Source organism: Pleurodeles waltl, chromosome 3_2, assembly GCF_031143425.1.
Source record: "Pleurodeles waltl isolate 20211129_DDA chromosome 3_2, aPleWal1.hap1.20221129, whole genome shotgun sequence".
NCBI classification, from domain to species: Eukaryota; Metazoa; Chordata; class Amphibia; order Caudata; family Salamandridae; genus Pleurodeles; species Pleurodeles waltl.
This window is the reverse complement of record NC_090441.1, coordinates 128,042,426-128,066,089: the sequence shown is the minus strand read 5'-3', so window position 1 is coordinate 128,066,089 and position 23,664 is coordinate 128,042,426. Positions and strand designations below refer to the sequence as shown.

Sequence of the window (23,664 nt, the reverse complement as noted above, 5' to 3'; positions counted from 1 at the left end):
CTTGTGGGGTGTATAGGCACCATTTGTGGGGTGCGCAGACAATTGGAACAGGATCTCAAAGCCTGGGAGGGGAAACTAATGGATATACAGCACCAGACCCTACTAACAAGGGAGGCAGAAAGAGAGCACCTCAGATTGTACAGGGAAGTCAGTAGATGTTGGGAGACACTGGATAAGGTAACTCTTAGATCATACAGAAGGCGGCTACACAGGGAGGGGGAAAAATCAGGTAAGTTACTGGTGATTCTAAAGCGTTAAGTGGAAATCATCCTCCATTCTGCACATCAGAAATGCTGCGGTGTACAGGTTACCAATGACAGGGATATCCTAAAAGAACTGGTGGAACATTTACAAGCAGTGTCACGCGCTGGCTCATAGGTGCCAGCAAGTGTTTGGGAGAGGTTTCTGCAGCAGAGGCGGCTCCCACAGTTGGACCTTGAGAGCATGAGAGACTTGGAGGCTGATATAACTGTAGAGGAAGTGAATGCGGTGGTGGAGTCATTGTCTACATCTAAGACTCTTGGGGTGGGGGTTTCCTGATCGAGCTTTATCAGACATTCTCCCCCCTTCTGCAAGAGAAATTATTGGCAGTGTTCAAGGAGGCCCAAGTGTGGGGCGTCCTGTCAGAGTCCCTGCGCCAGGCCATTGTTTGTCTGATGCTCAAGCCTGGTGGGGATTCGAGTGGCCCCCCCTCCTATCGGCCGCTCACCATGTTGAATTGTGATGTTAAAAAGATCCTTTGTAAGATATGGGCTACTAGGCTGCATGGAGTTATTCGGGGCTTGGTTCATTAAGACCAATGTGGTTTTATACCTTGCCATAGTACAACTTTTAACCTACATCGTTTGGCACATATCTTGCACGAAACCATGGGTGCGGAGCACGATTTGGCGTTAGCATCATTGGACCTAGAAAAGGCCTCTGATACGTTGGAGTGGGGCTATCTCCTGGTGGTACTGAGAGGAATGGGGTTTGGCCCCCAATTCTGTGAGTGGGTTTGCTTGCTTTATACTGCGCCCTCAGTACGTGTGCGGGTGGGAGGGGAACAGTCAGAATCCTCGGTATTTGGCAGGAGAACCAGACAGGGGTGTCAACTTTCACCGCTTCTTTTTCTCTTAGCACTGGAACCACTAGCAGAATGGCTGCATGAGGAATTGCCCCCCTGGAGCATTCAGGTGGGACAGATCACCCAGATCATTTCGTTATACGCAGATGATGCTTTGGTTTATCTTCGATCGCCGAGTATTTCGGTGCCTCTGTTGTTGCGGTTGTTGGAGGAGTTCGGGGCTGTATTGGGTCTTAAGGTAAAAATAAATAAATCGCTCCTGTTTCCTCTAGGGCTCCTTTGTGGTAAATGTCTGGAGGACTTGCCAGTAGTGGGGCTTTGGTGGGAACTGTAGAGTTTCAGATACCCAGGTATCTGGGTTACCCACACTGTGGTGGCACATGAGAAATATAACGTGGAAAGAGTAGTGACTGGCCTTGAATGCTCGGTGTCGTTCTGGAACAGGCTGCCTCTTTCTGTAACGGGAATAGTGGCTATAGCAAAGATGGTGTTTCTGCCACGGTGTCTATACCTGGTACAAAATTCTTTATTTCCATTAATCACTCGGCTCTTAAATCGTTTGGACAGTTTACTGATCTCATTAGTGTGGGCCGGGCGTTGCAGTAGAGTAGCGCTGTCCACACTACAGAGGAATCTAGAAGACGAAGGGTTGGCTATTCCTAATATTAGGCTATATTACTACGCAGCACACTTAGAACATTCTGCAAAGGGGATGACTGAGTGGATTATTGGGAGTAGCAACTATTAGAAGGAATGATGGGTAATGACACATTAGCACACATACTGATGAAAGGTGGTCGGTCGGAGACAGTTGTCCCATATCTAGTTAGAAATACTGCATGGATCTGGGAGCAGGCTGTTAAGAAAGTGATTCCACGTGCTCCCTTTTATAGGGAACTTAAGATATGGAACTTTGCTTCCTTCCGAGATATGGATAACTTCATGTCTATGGAAAGCTGGAGAGCCGGGGGATGTCTTGTAGCGGGGGACTTATACCTGTTAGACCTGACATGCCTTAGGGGGGGTCACCCCTAACTTTTTGCCTGCCTCCTTCCACTTTTTGGACTCTGTTTTTGCTGGCTTTTAGACTCTGCACACTTTACCACTTCTAACCAGTGCTAAAGTGCATATGCTCTCTCCCTTTAAACATGGTAACTTTGGATCATACCCAATTAGACTATTTAATATACTTATAAGTCCCTAGTAATGTGCACGGTATGCGCATAGGGCCTGTAGATTAAATGCTACTAGTGGGCCTGCAGCACTCGTTGTGCCACCCACTCAAGTAGCCCCTTTACCTTGTCCCAGGCCTGCCATTGCAAGGTCTGGGTGTGCAGTTTTACTGCCAATTCGACTTGGCATTTAAAAGTACTTGCCAAGCCTAAAACTCCCCTTTTTCTACACATGTCACCTCTAATGTGTGCCCTAGGTAACCCCTAGAGCAGGGTGCTGTGTGGGTAAAAGGCAGGACATGTACCTGCGTAGTTTACATGTCCTGGTAGTGCAAAACTCCTAAATTCGTTTTTACACTACTGTGAGGCCTGCTATCTTTATACGCTAACATTGGTGCTGCCCTCATACATTGTTGAAGTGGTAGCTGCTGATCTGAAGGGAGTAGGAAGGTCATATTTAGTATGGCCAGAATGGTAATACAAAATCCTGCTGACTGGTGAAGTTGGATTTAATATTACTATTTTAGAAATGCCACTTTTAGAAAGTGAGCATTTCTCTGCACTTAAATCTTTCGGTGCCTTACAATCCACGTCTGGCTAGGTTTAGTTAACAGCTCCTTGTGCATTCACTCAGACACACCCCAAACACAGGGTACTCAGCCTCACTTGCATACATCTGCATTTTGAAGGGGTCTTCCTGGGCTGGGAGGGTGGAGGGTCTGCTCTGACACAAAGGACTGCCGCACAGCTGTTCAGCAGTGAGAAATTCACTGCACACCGATCCGGAAAGATGCCGCTCGACGCAACGACCTACAGCGCGACCGGAACTTTGACGCACGGCCTCACCTGGACAACGCCGCCCGACTTCCAGAGAGGAAATCGACGCGACGCCTGCCGCGAGGAAGAAAATTCCACACACAGCCCACCGGAACGACGCGCAGCCGGTTAACAAGCCTATGATTCCACGCACAGACCTTGGGACATCTGGTAATCCCGCGACCCACAGAAGGAGTCGGCACGCAGGCCGGAAAACGACGCACGTCTTCCCCGAGTGAAAAATAACGACGCAAGTCCGTGTGTGAAGGGGCGAAGCCGACGCACACACCATTTTTCTTCCCGTAGAACGACGCACGTCTCCCCGCGTGAAATATAACAACGCAAGTCCGTGTGTGAAGGGGCGAAACCGACGCACACACTTTTTTCCACGCATCGCCTTCTCTGCGGCCCTCTGCGGAGATTTTCCACTCCAAACCAGGTACTTTGTGCTTGAAAGAGACTTTGTTTGCTTTTTAAAGACTTAAGACACTTTGGGGGTTATTCTAACTTTGGAGGAGTGTTAATCCGTCCCAAAAGTGACGGTAAAGTGACGGATATACCACCAGCCGTATTACGAGTTCCATAGGATATAATGGACTCGTAATACGGCTGGTGGTAAATCCGTCACTTTTCCGTCACTTTTGGGACGGATTAACACCTCCTCCAAAGTTAGAATAACCCACTTTATATCACCTTTCAGTGATATCTCTACAAATTGTTATTGCATCTTTTATTGTGTTGATCTACAAATACCCAGATACATATTATATATTTTTCTAAACACTGTGTGGTGTATTTTTGTGGTGCTATATTGTGTTATTGTATGATTTATTGTACAAATACTTTACACATTGCCTTCTAAGTTAAGCCTGACTGCTCGTGCCAAGCTACCAGAGGGTGGGCACAGGATAATTTGGATTGTGTGTGACTTACCCTGACTAGATTGAGGGTTCTTGCTTGGACAGAGGGTAACCTGACTGCCAACCAAAAGCCCCATTTCTAACAATACCCCAATGGGGAGTTTATGTAATGTCAGGAAGCACACAACACTTTTGGTTTGGGAGCGGGTCAATTCCTGGAATATGCCGAGGTGAAGAGTGTGGTGGGAGATCTGGTGGGATTCCGTCTTCGAAGGTGTTGAACTGGCTGATAAATTGGGGTGATGGGAATCATTTAATTACCTTGTTTTATAGAGCTCTTCGGGGGATCAATAAGGTGCAGGTTTGTGTGGCACGGAGGGCTTGGAGCAGGATCTAGGGGATCCAATGGAGACACTGATTAGGCTACGGCCCTGTTTCTTGTGTGCACAGTTTCATGTAATAATAGATTTAATCTTCTACATTTCAGTTTTGTATACCGTTCGTATATTACACCTGATTGTCTCAACAAAATTGACACAACTAGAGAAGCTGGGTGTCCCAGATGTGGCAAATTGGGGGCCACCTTTCTACATCTGGCTTGGTCCTGTAGGGAGGTGAAGCAGTTTTGGCAAGAGGTGGCTGGGAAGGATAAGGCGGTCACGGGTTTGGGCCTTGAAGCAATGCCGTTGACATGCCTCTTAGGCGTGGTAAACAGATCACAGAGAAGGAGAATCCCATACAAACTAGCATAACTAGCTCTAGTGCTGGCTAGGGGCAAGGTGGCATAAGCCGGATGAGCGCTAGGAGCCCATCCATTCATTACTGGATGCGAGATAAACTGGAATGGGGAGCTGCAGAAGAACAACATATGGGGATAACACGCAGGGATGAGGGGGCACTAACTGACTTGATAGCATGGGGAAACTTATTGGAACGTTTCACTGTCACAGATGATCTAAGCTCTGAATGGAGCACAGTCGCTGATGATTAACTAATGAGATTGCACATGTCAGGTACGATGGTGACAACCAACTGTGAGTATGTTGAAATTCTGGTACTTATAGTATACATAGGAATTGGTTTCATAAGGATATTAACCAGTAGGGGAGGCTGAGGGGAAACATCACTGCTTCGGCTGCTGATGATACACATTTCTGACTTTGTATGTACTCTGTCATCAAAGAAGATATCTGTGATATCTCATATTACTATGCACTGTATTGTTTTTGTTGGTTCTGTATTATAAAATCAATAAAAACTGAGTTATAAACAAAATTAAAAAAAAAATACATACAGCTGCATAGGGTAATGGTTCAGTCCGTATCAGTCACTGGGTCTCCTGCACTGTGAATGACAGTATTTTCTAATCAAATGTGCACATCCACTCGATAACTAGTGTGCTTCATTGTCATGGCTGCTTTGCCAGTCTTTTGTTTTAAAATTTCTCCTTTTATAGTTTTCCTTCATTTCTTTGCTTCTCTTTTTATTTTAATGTTTCTTAAGAGGATACTACAGCACTCAAGGCAGAGTCTATGGGTGGCTTGCTTGCTGCTCATTCCATCTCCAGTGTGCCACCGCTCATGTAGCCACTTCCTCTTAGCAAAGATAAGAGAACATTATGACAGACACCTGATGCTATATTTAGTTATTGCAAACATATGCCTGCCGTGTTTAGACACCAGCATGTTTTCTATTTTCGGCTTGTATTCTTTTAGTTTATCTTACGTTTGTTGCTGAGTTGGTGTGTGTTTATTGAGGTTATGGCAGAGGGGAATGCAAGAATGAGTTAGTGGATCGATGAATGGTTGCATGAGTGCAAAGATGAGTGACAGAGTGCATATATTAAGACTTGACCATCTAAACTCATCAGTGATACAAGAGGCACTTTCATTCATAATCCAGACCTACTGCCATTGCCAATGCTTGTTATAAATATTGGTAAACTGAGCTTATCCATTAAAGCTGTTTATAACGAGACCTAAAAAAAATGAACAAAAAACACACATAAAATAATGAAAACCCTGCAGCATTAACTTTAAAAAATTGGGTCCAATTATATTGGCAACATAAGGGTAACCACTTGGGATAAAGATACAAAGGGGAACCTACTTATGAGGAAACTTACAGGTGATCTTTCTCTGAAACCTGGACTTCCTGGCACAGAGTTAAGCTTTTGGTGATAATTTAGTTTTATCCAGTATTGGATGTTTCATAGATTTACATGCTTGAATCATTCACTATTGTCAAAGTGGGAGTCCTGTGGTACCATGGTAAAGCAGCATGTAGAATTATCATAGGCTACACTGGGCCATCAGTTTAATAGCTATATATGGCCTTTTTAAACTTGAACAATGACAAATCAGGTGCGGTCACCTTCTAGAACACTTGCAAGAGAGGCAGAATCCCTCAGATTTTCAATGCACCTTGTGGGTGAAAGGAGTTGAGCTCTGCTCAGTTTTCTTCTTCAAGAAGGTACTGAAAGCTTATTTATTTCTACTATGTCTGGCTCTAAAGGCATTTTCCGTCCCTGCAAGACCTGTTGTAAGAAAAGGGTGCAGGTGGATGACCCACATAAAAAACTGCATTTACTGCCTTTAACCAGAGCACAAGGCAAAAGGGTGCAAAATATGCTGCACTTTCTCCACCAAAACTTTGAAAGACAGAGAGGGGAGACTGCTCTTGTGGATTCAAAAAGCTAAAGCACAGAGAACATCTTCAGAAGAGGACATTGACACCTCCTCTAGAGATCACAAGAGGGCCAGGTCTCAGGAAGGGACTTCTGAGGAGAGCAGAAACCCCTTAAAACGCATCACCAGGCGACGGACTCAATGAAAAGGAGAAACAGAAACAATTATCCTCAGAGGCAGCCTTAGCTGCAACCTCTGCGCCTTCCAACAGTGATAAAGATTGTCTCATGCCTCCTGCTCAGGCACATCAAAGGTGTTGTGTAGCCATTTTAGTTATAGCTTCATGCACCGTTATTTTAGGAAATTAGGCCTGCCTCTGTGCACTTTAACCTAGACATATTTTATTCAGCTTTGCTTTATTATTTTAACAATAGCCACATTTCTGGCCTTGTTTTAATTTCTGTATCTAGCTGTTCTTTGTCTAGGCCGCCACTGCATTCTTAAACAAGACATTTCTTTCACTCTGTGCTTTTCTCATGGCTGCAGTAAGATAGGTTGCTGGCAAATGTAGTAATGCTTTGTCTCTAGTGCTCATAGAAACATACACACTCTTACGTAGGGATCCTTTCTTGGAACATCAACTGTTTTATTATAAAAACACTACTTTTACCCATGTACGTTAGAGGGAGATTCCAGCCAGATTACCACGACTGTGGAATCGCATTTTACAGTTCTTAGGTATGCTAGACCTAATGGCCCCTGTGATACACAATGACAATGTCTGCACAGGCCTATCATTAAGGAAAGAGGCCTACAAATGTAATTCGCTATTGCTAGGAACGCATTATGTTGCAAGGCTTGCTCTCTGAACAGCCACCATGAAATATCATCGTCATTGCATGCTAGCTGAAGCAATCTCCCTTCTGGAAAGTACCAATCTGAGTACATGATGTTCTCAGGTTCTGTCACAAGATGGACCATGTGATATTAGGCACGTAGACCACCTTGTGTAAAATCCTTGTCTATGCTTTTTATTACTATATATGGTGTGATAGGAAGAACCACCTTCAGCCATAAAGGAGAAATAATTATACGTCAATCATACGTCAATGTCAAGAACCAATAGAACGTCGAATTATGTTTGTGGTTTAATACTATAAAAGATTGTGTATTACTTCCTTTATTCAGGCTGTTCGTGTACAACTAGTACCGAGCATCCTCCATGTACATGTCTTTCTATCTCTAATAAATTCTTTATGTTTACCTAGAAGAGCTGGCTAACGGTCGTTTGTATCCTGGATGGGTGCTGAATAATTTGGCTTCTACAACTGTATGCTGATTGCTGAGTGCTTCGCTACAGCTGCTTATGTGGACTACAGGCCTCTTGCTTAGGTATGAGGGATGATGTCTTCCCAGGGGAATCTGAGGGGCAGAATTAGAGCTTAACATACTGTGCTCTAACTTAGCCTAGGTAGTGGCTATTTTAAATTATTCTAGTGACAATATGGTAGCGTTATTTTTATGCTCGTCACAATTTCAATCCTGTCATGCTTTATCGTTCTAGTTATTGCAGTACATGCTTTATTATCTAAGATACAGTTACTCCAATAAAACCTTATTTATTTTATTCTGCCTCTGATTGTCCTTGTATATGTGAGACTAATGTAACTGAGAGAAACGAATATGATCTGAGTGACCACGATTTCCCTGAGGAATCAAGTGTCATGCTCTCGGCTGCCCAATCATCTCTGTTTTTGGGAGGAGATGAGGCACTGATAGTTGGCCGGAGCAAAACCCGGATTAGATTGACAAGTGTCACTTGTAGTGGGTTTAGACTCAGGCCCCCACAGTGCAAGTGATTCTGCCACCCAAATCCAAGCATAAATCTACCTTTAAGGTTCCGTTGAAGACACCATCACCGCCGACAGCAAGATCGTCGATGATGACCATCACAACTATCTCGTCATCAACGGCAAAAATGACCACAGCCTCCATTAACTCCTCCATATTGTCTATGAAGACTGTGGAGGCAATTAAGAGTACGTCTACGCTCCAATCGACAACAACCCCTCTGAAGTTTCCACCTTTGACGATGGCATTATCCACGACCCTGTCGATGGTGATTCTGTCGACAACAACTCTGCCGATGACAACCCCATCGATTAGGATCCTGACGACAAGGGACTCAAAATCAGGGCAACATACTGATGAAGCTCTGACGACATTGTCAACGCCACCATTGACGATGATCAAATAACAAAGATCAAAAAGACATAATTACAACCAGGGATTCCTTCGTACACAAACATATCACCTCTAAATCCAAACCACTTGTTCGATACTGAAGATTCTGATGAAGACTTCCCTTTCGGACCAGCTCACAGAGTCTCTAAGCTTCTCGGCAAATGCCAGGACAAAGAGAATGACTATGAGGAAGGGCAGGATTATCTGGATTACTATCCTCCTTCTGCACAAAGGCATTCTGAACATTTCAGATAGTATCCTAACTCCCCACATAGGCAGGATGACTTTTTATGCCTCGTTCCTTAGTCCAGGATCTTTAGGCTATGCTTTCTGACTATAGGCTGCTTTGCACAAAACCAGAAGAATGACCAATGGCACTGCCACAACCTACGTCTCTGACTCCAACAGTCATCCCTCTGCCCGCCACTCCCAGGATGACATCTCCATCCCATATAGCGCCACCAACAACGGATCATCCATCGTCATCTGATGACGACAGAAGAGGGCAAGATTCATGAGTTTCAATCCCTACTGGATGATTGGAATGATTACATCATACCCACACCACCTCCACCTTCCCAACAAACTGTTGATTTGCCGCCAGAGGACATCAAAGGATTTCACAATTCAATGGAAAGAGTGGCATCCACTTTTCACCTCTCGATATCGGTTAAGCAGTCCGACTGCTGCCTCTATGATTTCAAAGAGCGAACAAGAACGTCAGTCTGGGCTATACCCATTATCAATTATGAAGAATCCCGCTAATGTGGTGGCTGTACTACCTCGTATTGATATAAAATACAGAGCCCCAGAGGATTCTCCTGCATGCCTGGTAGGACACCCCAAACCAGATTTAGTTATTTCTCAGGTGGTTCAATGCAGATCAAAAAACCCATCAGCTCTGATCTCCATACCATCTGACAGAGAAGGGCATCACTTAGACAATACTGGAAAAAGGTTCTCTAGCATATTGGCCATCACTGTTATGGCAGCTAACTCCTTGGCTGTTCTAAGCCACTATGACCAACAAATGTGCTCAGATATCCGTTTCATCTCTTACCTCATCCCGGAAGACAAAAAGACCTAAAGCCAGAAAGATCTTACAAGAAGGCGACTTCACCTCCTTGCAAATTGACTGTGCCGTGGACATTGCCTCCACAGGATTCCGGCAACTGGCAGGCGCAGCTGTCCTAAAACACCAGGGATGGCTTAAGACGACTTCATTCAGACCTGAAGTGCAATCTAAATACTGGATTTGGCTCATAATGGGGACACACTGTTTGCCAAGCAGACTAATAAAACTCTCCTTGCCATTAAGACAGACACAGACAAAGCCAAATCCCTTGGAGCCCTGCAGTACAGAAAGATGCCTTTTTGGAGGGTGCATGGTTTCTCCACCAACAGAGGTGGATACCAACATTCCTAGCAGTATCAGTCCTATCAGCCCCAGTACAGATTGACGTCCAACAGCAAGCATACCACCAACCATTTACAGCAAGTTTCATTGAACAAGGACCACGCTGAAAACCATTACGTCAGAGCCGAGACACAGGGCGCAAACAATGACATCATCCAGGTACTGGCTCCGCCACCTTCTCCTCACCTCGTAGGTGTGAACATCTCAAATCACATATCAGGAGTACACAATACCCTAGCGGACACCCCCAGCAGAGCCAAAGACAATTGTCATGAAAGCAAGCTGCACCAGCATCAACTAGACAAAATATTCTCGCAATGGAGAAACCGAACACTGGATCTCTTCACCACAGACAGCAATACCAAATACTAGTTCAACGCCAGTTGATAACTCTTCCCAAAGTTGCGGGGGAATGCCCTTCAATGAGATGGTCCAGAATTTATGCATACGCTTTTCCCCTTTCCCACTAATTCCCAAGGTCCTCAGCAAGATGAAAACCGAACACTGTTGCCTCATTCTGATCGCTCTCAAGCGGCCCAGGCAACACTGGTACACGGAACTCATTCTCCTCTAACTGACCAGTCCTATATGCCTTCCAAAAATTCAAACGCGCCTGACAATGAACCAGGACCACATATTACACTCAGAACCAGATTGCTTGCATTTACACACTTCCCTCCTGAGTTCTATGAATTTCGAGACTTGAACATCACTGAAGAATGCAGAGAGATTATATCCAAAGCAAGAGTGGAAGGCACAAACAAGACCTACAGGTTAAAATGGAAAAGCCTCTGTTCCTGGTGTCAACAAAATGATTTACACTTGTTCGAAGCCTCTCCCAAACAGATTTTGCTATATCTTCTCTTGCTGGCCAAATCTGGCCTTGCTCATGCATCAGTCAAAGCCCTCCTGGCTGCAATTTCAAGGTAAAGGCGCTCTGCATAGACTATCCCTCTGTTCAATAAGACACATTACGCAGTATATAAAAGGGCTGTTCAGAGCTTTCCCGCCTGTGCGAGTTCCTCCCATGGAGTGGCATCTAAATGTGGTCTTAACGCAATTAATGAAGTCTCCTTTCAAACCCACTCATAAGGCTGAAATAAAGTTCCTCACGTGGAAAGTTGCTCTGTTACTTGCTATCATGTCTACCAGAAGAGTTAGTGAGATACAGACCTTCACTAACCAAGAGCCTTTCTTACGTTTCACAGACGAGTTTGTACTTCTCAGAACAAACCCAAAATTCATTCTGAAGGTCCATTCTCAATTTCATCTTAATGAACCGGTCATTCTTTGAACACTTTTTCCCAGTCCAGCGACACCAGCTGAAAGGAGTCTCCATACGTTGGACATTAAACATATTCGCAAAACAGATCAACTGATAGTTTTGCCATTCCAAAGTGGGCAAACCCCTAGCAAGAAAAGCTAAAGTACACTCTAGAAGAGCAGTATCCACTTCAACTGCCCTGTTTGTAGGCATACCACTTGAGAAGATATGCTGTGCTGCGACGTGAAAGAGCACCCTTTCATTCATGCAGCACTACTGCCTGCAATAAACACAGAGCAGTAACACAGCAGTGGGTCCAGCTGTGTTATGCCATCTATTCCAACCTATTCCAATAAGGTCTCCAATAAGGTTTCTTTCAATAGAGGTGTCGTATCCATATTAAATTCAAATGCTTTTCAGGCCACTGTATTTTCCTGCTTGATTGCCCTATTAACATTTATTCATCTAAGGTTTTTAGATATGAATACTTATGATTTCAATGTATATCAATACACATATTTATATTTTGTATGGTTTACTATGAACGTGTATTACTTTACTTACTGGTAGAAATGGGGTCTCTGGTTGGCAGTCAGTTTGCACTCTGTCCAAGCAGGGACGCTCACTCTTGTCAGGGTAAGGGAGATACACAGCTCAGATAACCCCTGCTCACACCCTTGGTAGTTTGGCACAAGCAGTCAATCAATCAATCAGTTTTTGTAAAGTGTGGCTACTCACCCGTAAGGGTCTCAAGGTGCTGGGGGGAGGTCACGTATTGAGGTTCTTCCTGAAGATGGTGAGCGATGGGCTTTGTCTAAGGTATAGGGGCAGGTTGTTCCAGCTCTTTGTTGCAATGTAGGTGAAGGATCGTCCTCTGGCGGTGGTTTTTCCAATGCAAGGGATAGTGGCCAGAGCCAGTTGAGCGGGGTGGAGGGATCAGGTGGGGTGTTGAAGGAAATGCAGTGGCTCAGGTAGGCCGGTTCGATGTTGTGTATGTCTCTGTATGTCTGGGTGAGTAGCTTGAAGGTGATTCGTTTTTTTATCGGGAGCCAGTGGAGGGTCCTCAGGTGCTGGGAGATATGTTCTTGGCTTGGGAGGTAAAGGACAAGCCCGGCGGCAGCGTTCTGGATGAGTTGCAGCTTTCTGATGTTTCTCATCGTGGTGCTGGCGTAGAAAGCGTTGCCATAGTCAAGCTTATTTGTGACTAAAGCGTGGGTGACTGTCCTGTGGCAGTCTGCTAGGATCCATTTGAAAATTTCCCGGAGATTGAGGAGGGTGTGCCAGCAGGAGGAGGTGACCGAGTTTACCTGTCAGGTCATAGATAGGGAGGAGTCGAGGATGATGCCCAGGTTATGGGAATGCTCAGTTGGTGAAGGTGGGGTGCTGAGAGATGTGGGCCACCAACAGTCGTCCCATGGCGAAGTGGCGTTTCCGAATATGATGAGGTCTGTCTTGTCAGAGTTGAGCTTGAGGCAGCTTTCTCTCATGCAGGTGGCGACGGCTTCCATTCCTGAGTGGAAATTCCTTTTGGCCGTGTCTGGGTCTTCGGTGAGGGAAATGATAAGTTGTGTGTCATCGGCGTATGACACAATGTTCATTCCATGGCTTCTGATGATGGCTGCGAGTGGGGTCATGTATATGTTGAAAAGAGTTGGACTCAAAGAGGATCTTTTGGGAACTCCTCAGCTGACTCTTGAGGGTTTAGCAGTGTAGGAAGGGAGCCTGACTCTGAGAGGAGCGGATACATTTTAGGACTGTTCCATGGATTCCTATGTCGAGGAGTCTGGTGCCTAGTGTGCTGTGGAAGACCGTGTCAAAGGCTGCTGAGAGGTCAAGGAATATGAGTGCTGCGGTGTGGCTGCGATCTAGAAGTGATCGGATGTCAATGTTGGCTGCAAGAAGAGCAGTCTCCATGCTGTGGATGATGCAGAACCCAGACTGGGAGCTGTCCAGAAAGTTCTTGACCACAATGAAATTTCGTAGTTGTGTGTTGATGGCTTTCTCGAATACTTTGGCCAGGTAGGGTAGAAGCGAGATGGGACGGAAGTTCTTTAGTTCTGATGGGTCGGTCGAGGGTTTCTTCAGAAGGGGGCGCACTTCGGCATGTTTCCAGTCCTCAGGGAAAGTGCCAGTGTTGATGGAGCAGTTTATCGTGTTCTGGAGCTCAGGGCGATGAATGTGCTGACTCTGACATAGATGTGGTGCAGGAAAGGGTCCGTGGGGGCTCCGGAGTGGGTGCTGTTCATGATGCTTTCAGTTTCCTCTGTGGTGAGGGAAGACCAGCTGTGGATGGTCTGGTTGGGTTCTGGGGGGGTGGGTCGGTCGTAGGTTCTGATGCTGGGTTGGTTTTCCGGGAGGAAGCTGTCGTAGATGTATTGGATTGTGGTGGGAAAAGGTGGCAAATTTGTCGCAGAGGTCTTGTGACGGGGGATGCTGGTGGCTTCGAGGGGGGATTTGTGAACTTATTGATGACCGAGAAAAGTTCCTTTCTGTTGTTCGTGGAGGAGTTGATGCGTTCCCGGATGTGCGTTCTTGATGTGTCAGCGGTGGATGGCGGTTGTGGCTCTGAAGGAGGCGAGGTCTTCACGGGTTTGGCTATTCCTCCATTTCTTCTCTAGGCACCTGCGGGTGCATTTGGAGTCTTGGAGTTTGGTGGTGAACCATTTGGCTTTCTGTGGTATGCGCTTGGCCGATGTCAGACGGAGGGGGCTAGAGTGTCGGCGCATTCGATGATCCATGCAGTGGGAGGCAGGAGGAATTTGGCAAGAGTTGTGGTGAGTTGCTCGTTGGTTAATTTGTTCCATTTCCTGGGTGCTGTGATGGTGAAGTGTAGGCAGCAGTGATCGGTCCAGTGTGGGGTGGAGATGGTCTAGATGGTAATCCGGTTGCTTAAGGTGAAGATGGGGTCCAGTGTGTGTCCTGCGATGTGCGTGGGTGCAGTGATCAGCTGTCTGAGGCTGAGGGTGGTGAGGATGTTGAGTAGAGCGGTGGTGTTTGGATCGTTGTGGTCCTCTGGGTGGAAATTCAGGTCGCCAAGAAGGAGGCAGTCGTCTGATGCCAGGGCCTGGGGGGTGGCGATGTCTACGATGTCATGAATGAATGCTGGGCGCGGCCGGGTCGTCTGGAGACCAGGGTGCCGCGGACTAAGGAGTTGTGATCGCTGTGGACCAGGAAGTGAAGGTGCTCCAAGGTGGTGCACGGTTCTTCTGAGTTGGCCTTAATACGTAGTGTGGACTTTTGTACAATGGCGAGTCTTCCCCCCGGGCGAGAGGGCCGGTCCCTCCTTAGGATGCTGTATTCATCCGAGATGGCGATGTCCGATCGGGAGGTATCGATCAAATCCCAGAGTTCAGTGGAGTGCTTGTGAAGTTAGCGGATGTTCAGGAGGAGGCAGCTGATGGTGGTTTAGTGAGTCTTGGTGTTTCCAGGCATGGGGATACCTTATGCTTGTTGTGGCCTGCACGGAAGTTGGAGTTCCCACACGAAAAAGGTATTTCGGTGTCCTTGGGGGGTGTGGTGCAGCAGCCGCTGAGATGTCGGGTGTTAAGGCAGTGGAGGGCGATAGAGGGTCACGGTGTTGTAATGGATGCTGGCGAGGGGATGGCGTGACGGAGATCCTGGGTTCCTGGCACTGTGCGTGGTCTGGGCGCACACAGGCACAGCCGGGCTTGCTTTTGGCACGCCCACTGTGCGGCCGCCATTTAAGGGGAGGCTGGAGGGCGCAAAAGGTGCCCCCAGGGCGAGCGAGAACAGGGAGGCAAACTGACCCAGTAATTGGCGATGAGGAGGGAGGAGGAAAAAGATAGAGTTGCTCTGCTGTTCTAGGGTCAGAAAAGAGGAGCTCACACCCTCTACTGACCTATCCTGCTCTTTGGTAGACAGGAGGTCGGGAGAGGTTCACTCTCCTTTTCTACCCCATCATCCGTGTCCAAGAGCATGGTCAGCGCAGACCTCTCAAAGAGCGGATTGAGACGCTTCACGTGTAGCATCCTCAAAGGGTCCCTAGGAGTCTGCATCTCCACCAAGTAAATGACACTACTTTTGTGCTCCTTCACCTCAAATGGCCCAGACCAACGGTCTTGGAGAGCACAACGCTCTACTGGGGCCATCACCCACACCTTCTGGCCAGGCTGAAACTCAACCAGAGTGGTATTCTGATCATACCCACCTGCTGAAAAGGGGTGCTCACAACAGGAAAGGGTTGAAGAAGAGCCTTGCACCTCTTCCCAGAATTGACACTTGCCTGGCAGGTCTGACAAGTCCTGCAGAACGAATCTGAGTGCTTTCTCATTTGAAGCCAATAAAAGTGGGTGACAAGCCTGTCAACTGTCTTGCCCTGCCCCAAATTACCTGCCAGTGGCACATCATGAGCTAGACCCAGTAGTAAGACTCTGAAACACTGGGGTACCACCAGCACATGGGCTGCTCCAGGCTCAGCAACCATAGGCTCACTATACAGCAGATCATTCTCCCAGTAAAGTAGGTGAGTTCCATAGGTGCCACCAGCTGCCTGGGCCTCAGCCTGTTTCCAAAGACCCTCGGGCATGTTTTCTGTGCTGCGCAGAATTATTCCCTGGTGGGGCCTCCTTCCTGCTGTCAATGGGTCCCCCAGTTCAGCCACCTCTTCCCCTGTAGGTTCAGCCTCCTCCCGGACCGTGGCAATTTAAGGAGCGGGTTTCCCATGCTCCTTAACCCTTCCTTTCTTGGCAGGCACCTAGGCCAGTGTTTCAGGCTTAGTCCCTTCTTGAATACCCTCTCTGGCGGCCATGGACTGTGTGGTCATGCACGCCCACTTTGGCAATTCCAACATTTCCTAATGGGACCTTGGCTCCACCTCCTTCTAGGCAGTATGCTCTAGTTCATTCCCTAGCAGACAGTTAACAGGCATGACTGGACTCACAGCTATACTCAAGGAACCTGAGACCACCCCAGTCAAAAGGAACCTGAGCTACCAAGCATTGGCCCCCACTGTTGGCTACTGCTACAACCTGGTGAACCACATTAGGGACTACCTGCTCTTGAGACAGCAGATGACAGCGGACTGTTGTCATACTGGCTCCTGTGTCGCTAAGAGCCTCCACCCACATCCTACTGGTGGTCACCCACTGCCTGTACTTCTTTGTATTATCAGTCATGAGGGTTCTCTGGACCACCTCACCCAGGGAAACTAGGGTTAACTCAGCTGGCTCCCTACCACTAACTGGGGCCAACTCCTCCCCAAGCGCTACAATTGGCCACACCACATGTCTGCCCACTGGTGAGGGCTGTGCCCCCTTAGGACACTTGGGACTCCTTTTATGTGCCCTTCCTGACCACAGGCAAAGCACTTGATTGGTCCCTTCGCTGAAGGCTTACCTGAAGGAAACCAACTCTTCTTCTCAACAGGGGGCTGGGAATCCTCACCCTGGGAACTAGTTTGGGGCCCTTTAAAGAATTCCTTACATTTATCCTCCCCCTCCTTTTGTTGGAGACCCTGCCCACTTTGGCAGGGTCTCTCCCATACAACTTTTTGTGGACCCTGGAACTCACCCAATGGTCGACCTCCTGAGCAAGCTTCCTGGGTTCAGTAAGCCTGCTGTCAATTAAGTGCTGACGGAGCTCTGGAAAACACAGGCTCGACAAGCGCTCCCATACAAACAAATTGTAAAACCCCTGGTAATCTGTTACCTTCGCCCAATCATCCAGTGCTCTGCAAAATGAATCCACACACTCCAGCCAGGTCTGGGAATCAAGCTTCCTACTTTCCCTAACTTCGTTCTGTACATCCATGCTGTCAGGCCATACCTGGTGATGACAGCATCCTTCATGTTCGAATAGGTGAGCTCCTTAACTGCCCGTATTTCTAACAAAGTGTCCCTCCCTTCTGTTGTAAATTTGTTACAAGCCCTTCCCCCAATCTCTCTCATGGATCCCGTGCATGTGGATAGCCGCCTAATAGCCCTGAAACCACCTGGGCATGTCATCCTCCTTAGTGTACTCTTTCCCTACACTCTTGGGAAGGTGAACTCTCTTCTCAGATTGCACTGAAGAAACGCTGCCTCCATCTGTGCTGGGTCTGCTCCTGCAATCAAGCTCTGTCAAGCTCAGCTCCTGAGCTAAATGCATTTTCTCCTTTTCTATGGCAATTCTCTCTTTTTTCATAGCAACTCTATCTTTCTCCTCCTCCCTCCTCATCCTAGCCTGCTCCAACAGTGGCATTTCCCTACAAAGACCAAAATGACAAAAATCATACAAACACAAGCAGAGATATACATTTTTAAAATAAAAAGAGTCCTAATCCATAGAAATCAATGGATGCGTTATTTTAGCACAAAGTACCTGGTAATCACCCCTAACTCCAGCATTTTAGAGACCTCCTCCTTGATGTTGTCTCTCACCCTGTAAGACTTGCGCTTGACAAGTAGACTATCCCCAGTGTCAATATCGTGGGTGCACCAATGGGTGACCCCAGGGGTGAGTGAGCAAAGAGAGAGGAACTGTCCCACTAACTGGTGACAGTCCCTATGCTGTTCTAGGTTCAGAGAAGGGGAGATGTTTACACCCTCTACTGACCCATCCTGCTCTTTGTCAGACAGGAGGTCGGGGAGAGGTTCACTCTCCTCTTCCACCCCATAATTCGTGACCAAGAGCATGGTCAACTCAGACCTCTCAAAGTGCAGTTTGAGGCGCTTCACGTGTAACATCCTCAAAGGGTCCCTAGGAGTCTGCATGTCCACCAAGTAGATGACACTACTTTTGCGCTCCTTCACCTCAAATGGCATAGACCAATGGTCTTGGAGAGCACGAGGCTCTACTGGGCCATTACCCATATCTTCTGGCCAGGCTGAAACTCAACCAGAGTGGTATTTTTGGTCATACCAGTGTTTCATATCTTCCTGGCTAGCATCCAGATTCTGTTGGGTGAGTTGCTGGAAGCGGGCTGTCTGGTTCCGGAAGGTCAGCATGTAACTGAATACAGCCTAGGGGGCTACCTGGGAGTATGCTCCCAGCCCTCCTTCACCAAACTGGGAGGCTTTCTTACAGGGTGCTCATACAGAAGCTCAAATGGGCTGACATCAACCCCCTTCTGTGGTACCTCCCTGTAGGCAAACAACAGGCATGGTAACAAGACGTCCCACTTATGTCTCATGGGTTCAGGGAGACCCATAATCATGCCCTTCAGGGTACTGTTGAATCTCTCAACCAACCCATTGCTTTGGAGGTGGTAAGGCGTGATGAACTTGCATATTACACCACATGCCTTCCACATGGCCTTCATGTACAACGACATCAAATTGGTACCCCGGTCAGATAACACCTCCTTGGGGAAACTCACATGGGTAAAGATCCCCATCAGTGCCCTGGCCACTGTGGGTGCAGTCACAGTACTTAGGGGGATAGCTTCCAGGGACCAAGATGAGGATAAACCTGTTACCTATGGCTGCCTTGGGATCCAGAGGCCCACAATGTCAATGCCCACCCGCTCAAAAGGGGTGCTCACAACAGGAAAGGGTTGAAGAGGAGCCTTGTATCTCTTCCCAGATTTTCCACGTGCATGGCAGGTCTGACGAGTCCTGCAGAACGCATCTGAGTGCTTTCTCATTTGAGGCCAATAAAAGTGGGTTCACAAGCCTGAGAAAAGGACTCCAAACCAGTTTAGACAAATATCCAATATTTATCTAAATAAACAAGACCCAAACAACAAAAATCCAACATACACAAGCAAAGATAAGACTTTTTTCAACAGAGTCCTAATCCATAGAAATCAATGGACGCGTTATTTTAGCACAAAGTACCTCGTATGTGTCAGAAAAGAAAGCCACAAGAGCGAAGGTACGTCGAAATAGCAGGCGATGCATCGATTCCTTACTCAACAGTGAGGTTGTGCGTCGATTCTTTTCTCACAAGGGAGGCCGAGCGCCAATTCTAAGTGTGCACACTTGGGTCCGTGCAGGGATGTTGAAGACTTTGACACTCAAGATCCGTGTGTGGACATTTTCGATGCACTGTGTGAAGAGTCCACTGTGAGAACAGGTGCTGTGTCGTTTCTCCGGCTGTGATGCAGGTGCTGCATCAAATTTTCGGCTGCGGGACAGGCTGTGTGTGGATTTTTCCCCCAGGTTACTAGCTTCCACTTCTAAGGCCCAGGGACTGGATTTGGCACCAATTAGCAAGTCAGGACTCCCAGCAGAAGAGCCCAGGGACTGGCAGATGAAGTCTTTGATATCCCTGAGACTTCAGAACAGAGGGAAAGCTCAGTCGAAGCCCTTGGAGAAACTTCACAAGTAGGATTTCAGAAAGCAAAGTCCAGTTCATTCCCTCTTCAGGCAGAAGCAGCAACAGCAGGCCAGGACAGCAAAGCAACAGGCAGAGTGGCAGGTCCTCCTCAAGCATCAGGCTCTTCTCCTTGGCAGAGGTTCCTCTTGATCCAGCAGTAATCTGAAAATCTGGGTGAAGTATACCCCTTTCTGTCTTTGAAGTAGGCAAACTTCAAAGGAAAGTCTCTGTTGTTCAAAAGATTCTGCCTTGCCTGGACCTGGCCCCAGACATATTCCAGGGGTTTGGAGACTTCATTGCGTGAGGACAGACACAGCCCTTTCAGGTGTGTCAGCTCCTCCCTCCATACTCTAGCCCAGGAGACTCATCAGGATATGCAGGCTACACCTCAGTTCCCTTTGTGTCACTGTCTAGAGATAATTCACAACAGCCCAACTGGCAGTCTGACCCATATGTGGAATACACAAGCAGGTAGAGGCACAGAATGGTTAAGCAAGAAAAGGCCCACTTTCTCAAACTCCACATCTCTGTCTGCTCCCAATGGGAAACTGCACTTAAAAGATATTTAAATGAATCCCCCATGTTAACCTATGAGAGTGCTAGGCCTTGCAATAGTGAAAACCGAATTTGACAGTATTTCACTATTGGGACATGTAAAACACATCAGTACATGTCCTACCTTTTTAATACACTGCACCCTGCCCAAGGGGCTACCTAGGGCTTTCTTTAGGGGTGACTTACATGTAGTAAAAGGGAAGGTTTGGGCCTGGCAAGTGGGTACACTTGTCAGGTCGAATTGGCAGTTTAAAAATGCACACAGACACTGCAGTGGCAGGTCTGAGACAGGTTTACAGGGCTATTCGTGTGGGTGGCACAATCGGTGCTGCAGGCTCACTAGTAGCATTTGATTTACAGGCTCAGGGCACCTCAAGTGCACTTTACTAGGGACTTAATAGTAAATCAAATATACCAATCATGGATAACCAATCACCAATACAATGTAGACAGAGATCACTTGCACTTTAGCACTGGTTAGCAGTGGTAAAGTGCCCAGAGTATCACAACCAGCCAAAACGAATCGTAGCACAGGGTCCAAAAACAGGAGATCAGCAGCAAAAAGTACAGGGAAACAACACCAAGAGCTGCCAGGTCTAATACCCACCATCCCCTAAGGATACTTAATTTACCTACAGTATTGTTTGCTATTCTGATTTAAGCATGGATAAGAAAATAAGTTACATACCTGTAACTTCAATTTCTAGTATTGTACCTTTCATAGATTCACATGCAATCTATCCTCCTCCTCTGAGAGGCTCCCCCTATGACTAGGGACGGTATTCCAACTTATGCTCGAAAATCTGAGTGATTCTGCTTCTCTTGGGAATGTTCTAGAGGGTGACTGCACCTGATTGGTCACTTACACTTCACCGATGGGGAATGACTCATGCATGTGAATCTATGAAAGATACGAATACTGGATAACTGCAGTTACAGGTAACTTATTTTCATTGTAAGGATATTCGATAAACATTGACTATTTTAAAGCATTTCAAAAGCATATTTATAACATGACATGGCTTGCAAATCTTTTTACCTGGTAAGTCCAGAAGGCCAGTCCCCTGGAGCTGATATCGAGCACGATCTCAGGCCTTAGGCCTGCCAACACCATGGCTTTATACTCCTCTGAGGGACTCAACTCGGTGCGAACAATGTCCAGCTTGCCAGAGAGGGTACTGTTGCAGGCGGGGCAGACAGCAGGTGAGCGGCTGAACTCCCCACTGCCGTGCTGGTCACAGAAGATATGAGAGCAGGCAGTTACCCAGGCATAACCCGAAAGCTTCACGCGGCACTTGCGATAGTTGCAGAGCAGCAGGTCTTCGCAGACTGACATCCTTTCAAGATTAGGCTTCTTGAGCAAAAAGGAAGTGCGTAGTTGTGTTCTGTGTTAAACAAGAGAATGCCCCTGGGTGGAAAAAAGGAAGATCAAAAGAGAGCGTATTTTACTATTTATAATGTTCTGCTAGCGTGAATGTTCACATACTTTATATTAAATTCAGGGTTGGCAGCTAAACAATATTTTGCACGCCACACAGAGTATAAAAAAGTTCCCGCCTAGGCACTATACAGGCTAATACATACATGCAGTATCATGAGCAGTCATCACACTACAATACAGTTTGTTCCTCCAAACGCCAACAACTCTATGACCCACAGAACATTCACTTTCAGAATAATCAAAAACGTCACAGTGCACAACATCAATACTCACTCCAAAATCACATCATAACTACAGCAAAACTCCAGATTAAAAATGTATGAGAGAGCAGGGGCATGGCTAGGATGCCACCTAAGATGGCCACCTAGACGCGGAGCTCCGTGCCTCAATGGAACTTCAGGAGGATTCTGCCGCATTTCTCCATTCTGCAATATCGCTCCAACGAGTGTTTATTACGGAGGAAAGTGCCTGGAGCGGATTATGATAAAATTTAAGTTTTTTTAAGGTACTTTTAAGCATAAATATATCAAAACTTGCTAACTGCATTACTGTAGCCGCACTTTTGTGTTTATTTTTTTTGCGCTGCTTTTTCTTTTAACAGCGCCTCATGGAACAGCATTTAAGCATATAAGCATTTAAGCATATAAGTCAGTTACTCTGATGCTCCTTCTATATGTTTGATGTTTCTATATCAGCAATGACATTTGAAGGTTTAATATTTATATTTTAGATTCTTCCTAAATTTAAAATGTTAATTCTTTGAAGAATCATTATTTTCTGTGAACTTCAGTCATTTTCTCTCAAAACTGAGTTTGGGGTCTTGTTGGCTTGTTTCACACACCACTTTATTCAGACTGTTCCTTAAATTTGGCATATATGGGAAAAAGCAAGAGACTTTTACAGTCTACTAAAGCTTCTTCTAATATTATCTCGGATCATCCTTTTATGATTCCTTTGATGGAAGCTTCAGTTTCTCCTTTTGACATGGCTCAAACTAGTTTCTCTCGTCCAACTACTTCTATGCTTCCATCCTTGAAGTTGCCATTATCATCCTCGACAAATGAAAGACAAAAAGAGGACCCTCCTTTTCCTTCGAAATCTACATCACCTATATCTCTGGATACTGTAATAGAAGAGCTTAGAGACTTGAGAACATTTATTGAAGAACCTAACACTCGTAGTCTAAATCTTGATGATAAATGGTCCTCTATGAAATCTAGAATTACATTGGTTGAACAAACTGTTAGTAACATACAGCAGTCTTCCCCTAAAATTGCAGGTTTGGAAAAGGACCTTTTAATGCTGAGAAAAAAAACCTGAAGATCTTAAAAACAGGAATAGGTGCAATAATCTGTGTTTATATGGTCTTCCAGAGGGCACCGAGGGTGGAGATCCGGTTCTTTCTTCACTTCTTTTCTACCATAACTGTTGGATTTGCCTTCAACCTCCAACTTAAATATTCAACGAACCCATAGATTGGGACCCTGATTTACATCATCGCCTCCAACAAGACCCCGTGGTGTGATTATATTATTTCTGAAGTTCACAGATCTTTTCCAAGTTTTAAATGCAGCCGAAACCCAAAAACAATTTATATGGTCTGGTGCCAAACTCTTCTTGACACAAGAGGTTTCTACAGCTACTACTAAATGAAGAAAATACTTCCTTGAGCTTCGTCCTGCATTACGTTCTCTAGGAGCAAGATATGGTTTATTTCATCCATGCACATTCAAAGTTACATTCCAGAACGACACATCTTCTTTTGAAGATCCTGCAGACCTCAGACAATGTATCCAATCTCATTTGACAGATTTGATGGACATTGCTGGCCCTCCCTCTCCAGGATAAATGAATACATCACAGATTAGTAAATATAGCATGTTTATTGCTGGTTTAACTCGCATCTCTAATCTTTTTACAGAAGATGGACTCTTTCATGTACCCGT

At 46.3% G+C, this 23,664-nt stretch overlaps 1 protein-coding gene across 2 annotated transcripts in view; it reads right to left on the bottom strand.

The window, feature by feature from the left end:
* The window catches only part of CCNB1IP1 (cyclin B1 interacting protein 1), a 129,598-nt gene that overhangs the window by 73,720 nt on the left and 32,214 nt on the right, over positions 1–23,664 (bottom strand). Inside the window, exon 2 of one of the 2 annotated variants that reach the window (XM_069226979.1) lies at positions 21,317–21,685. In XM_069226979.1, the coding sequence (XP_069083080.1) occupies positions 21,317–21,613 (297 nt within the window). In that variant the 5' untranslated portion in view covers positions 21,614–21,685. Of the gene's footprint in view, positions 1–21,316; positions 21,969–23,664 lie in introns of those variants that run through there. The other variant, XM_069226980.1, reaches the window with a different exon arrangement.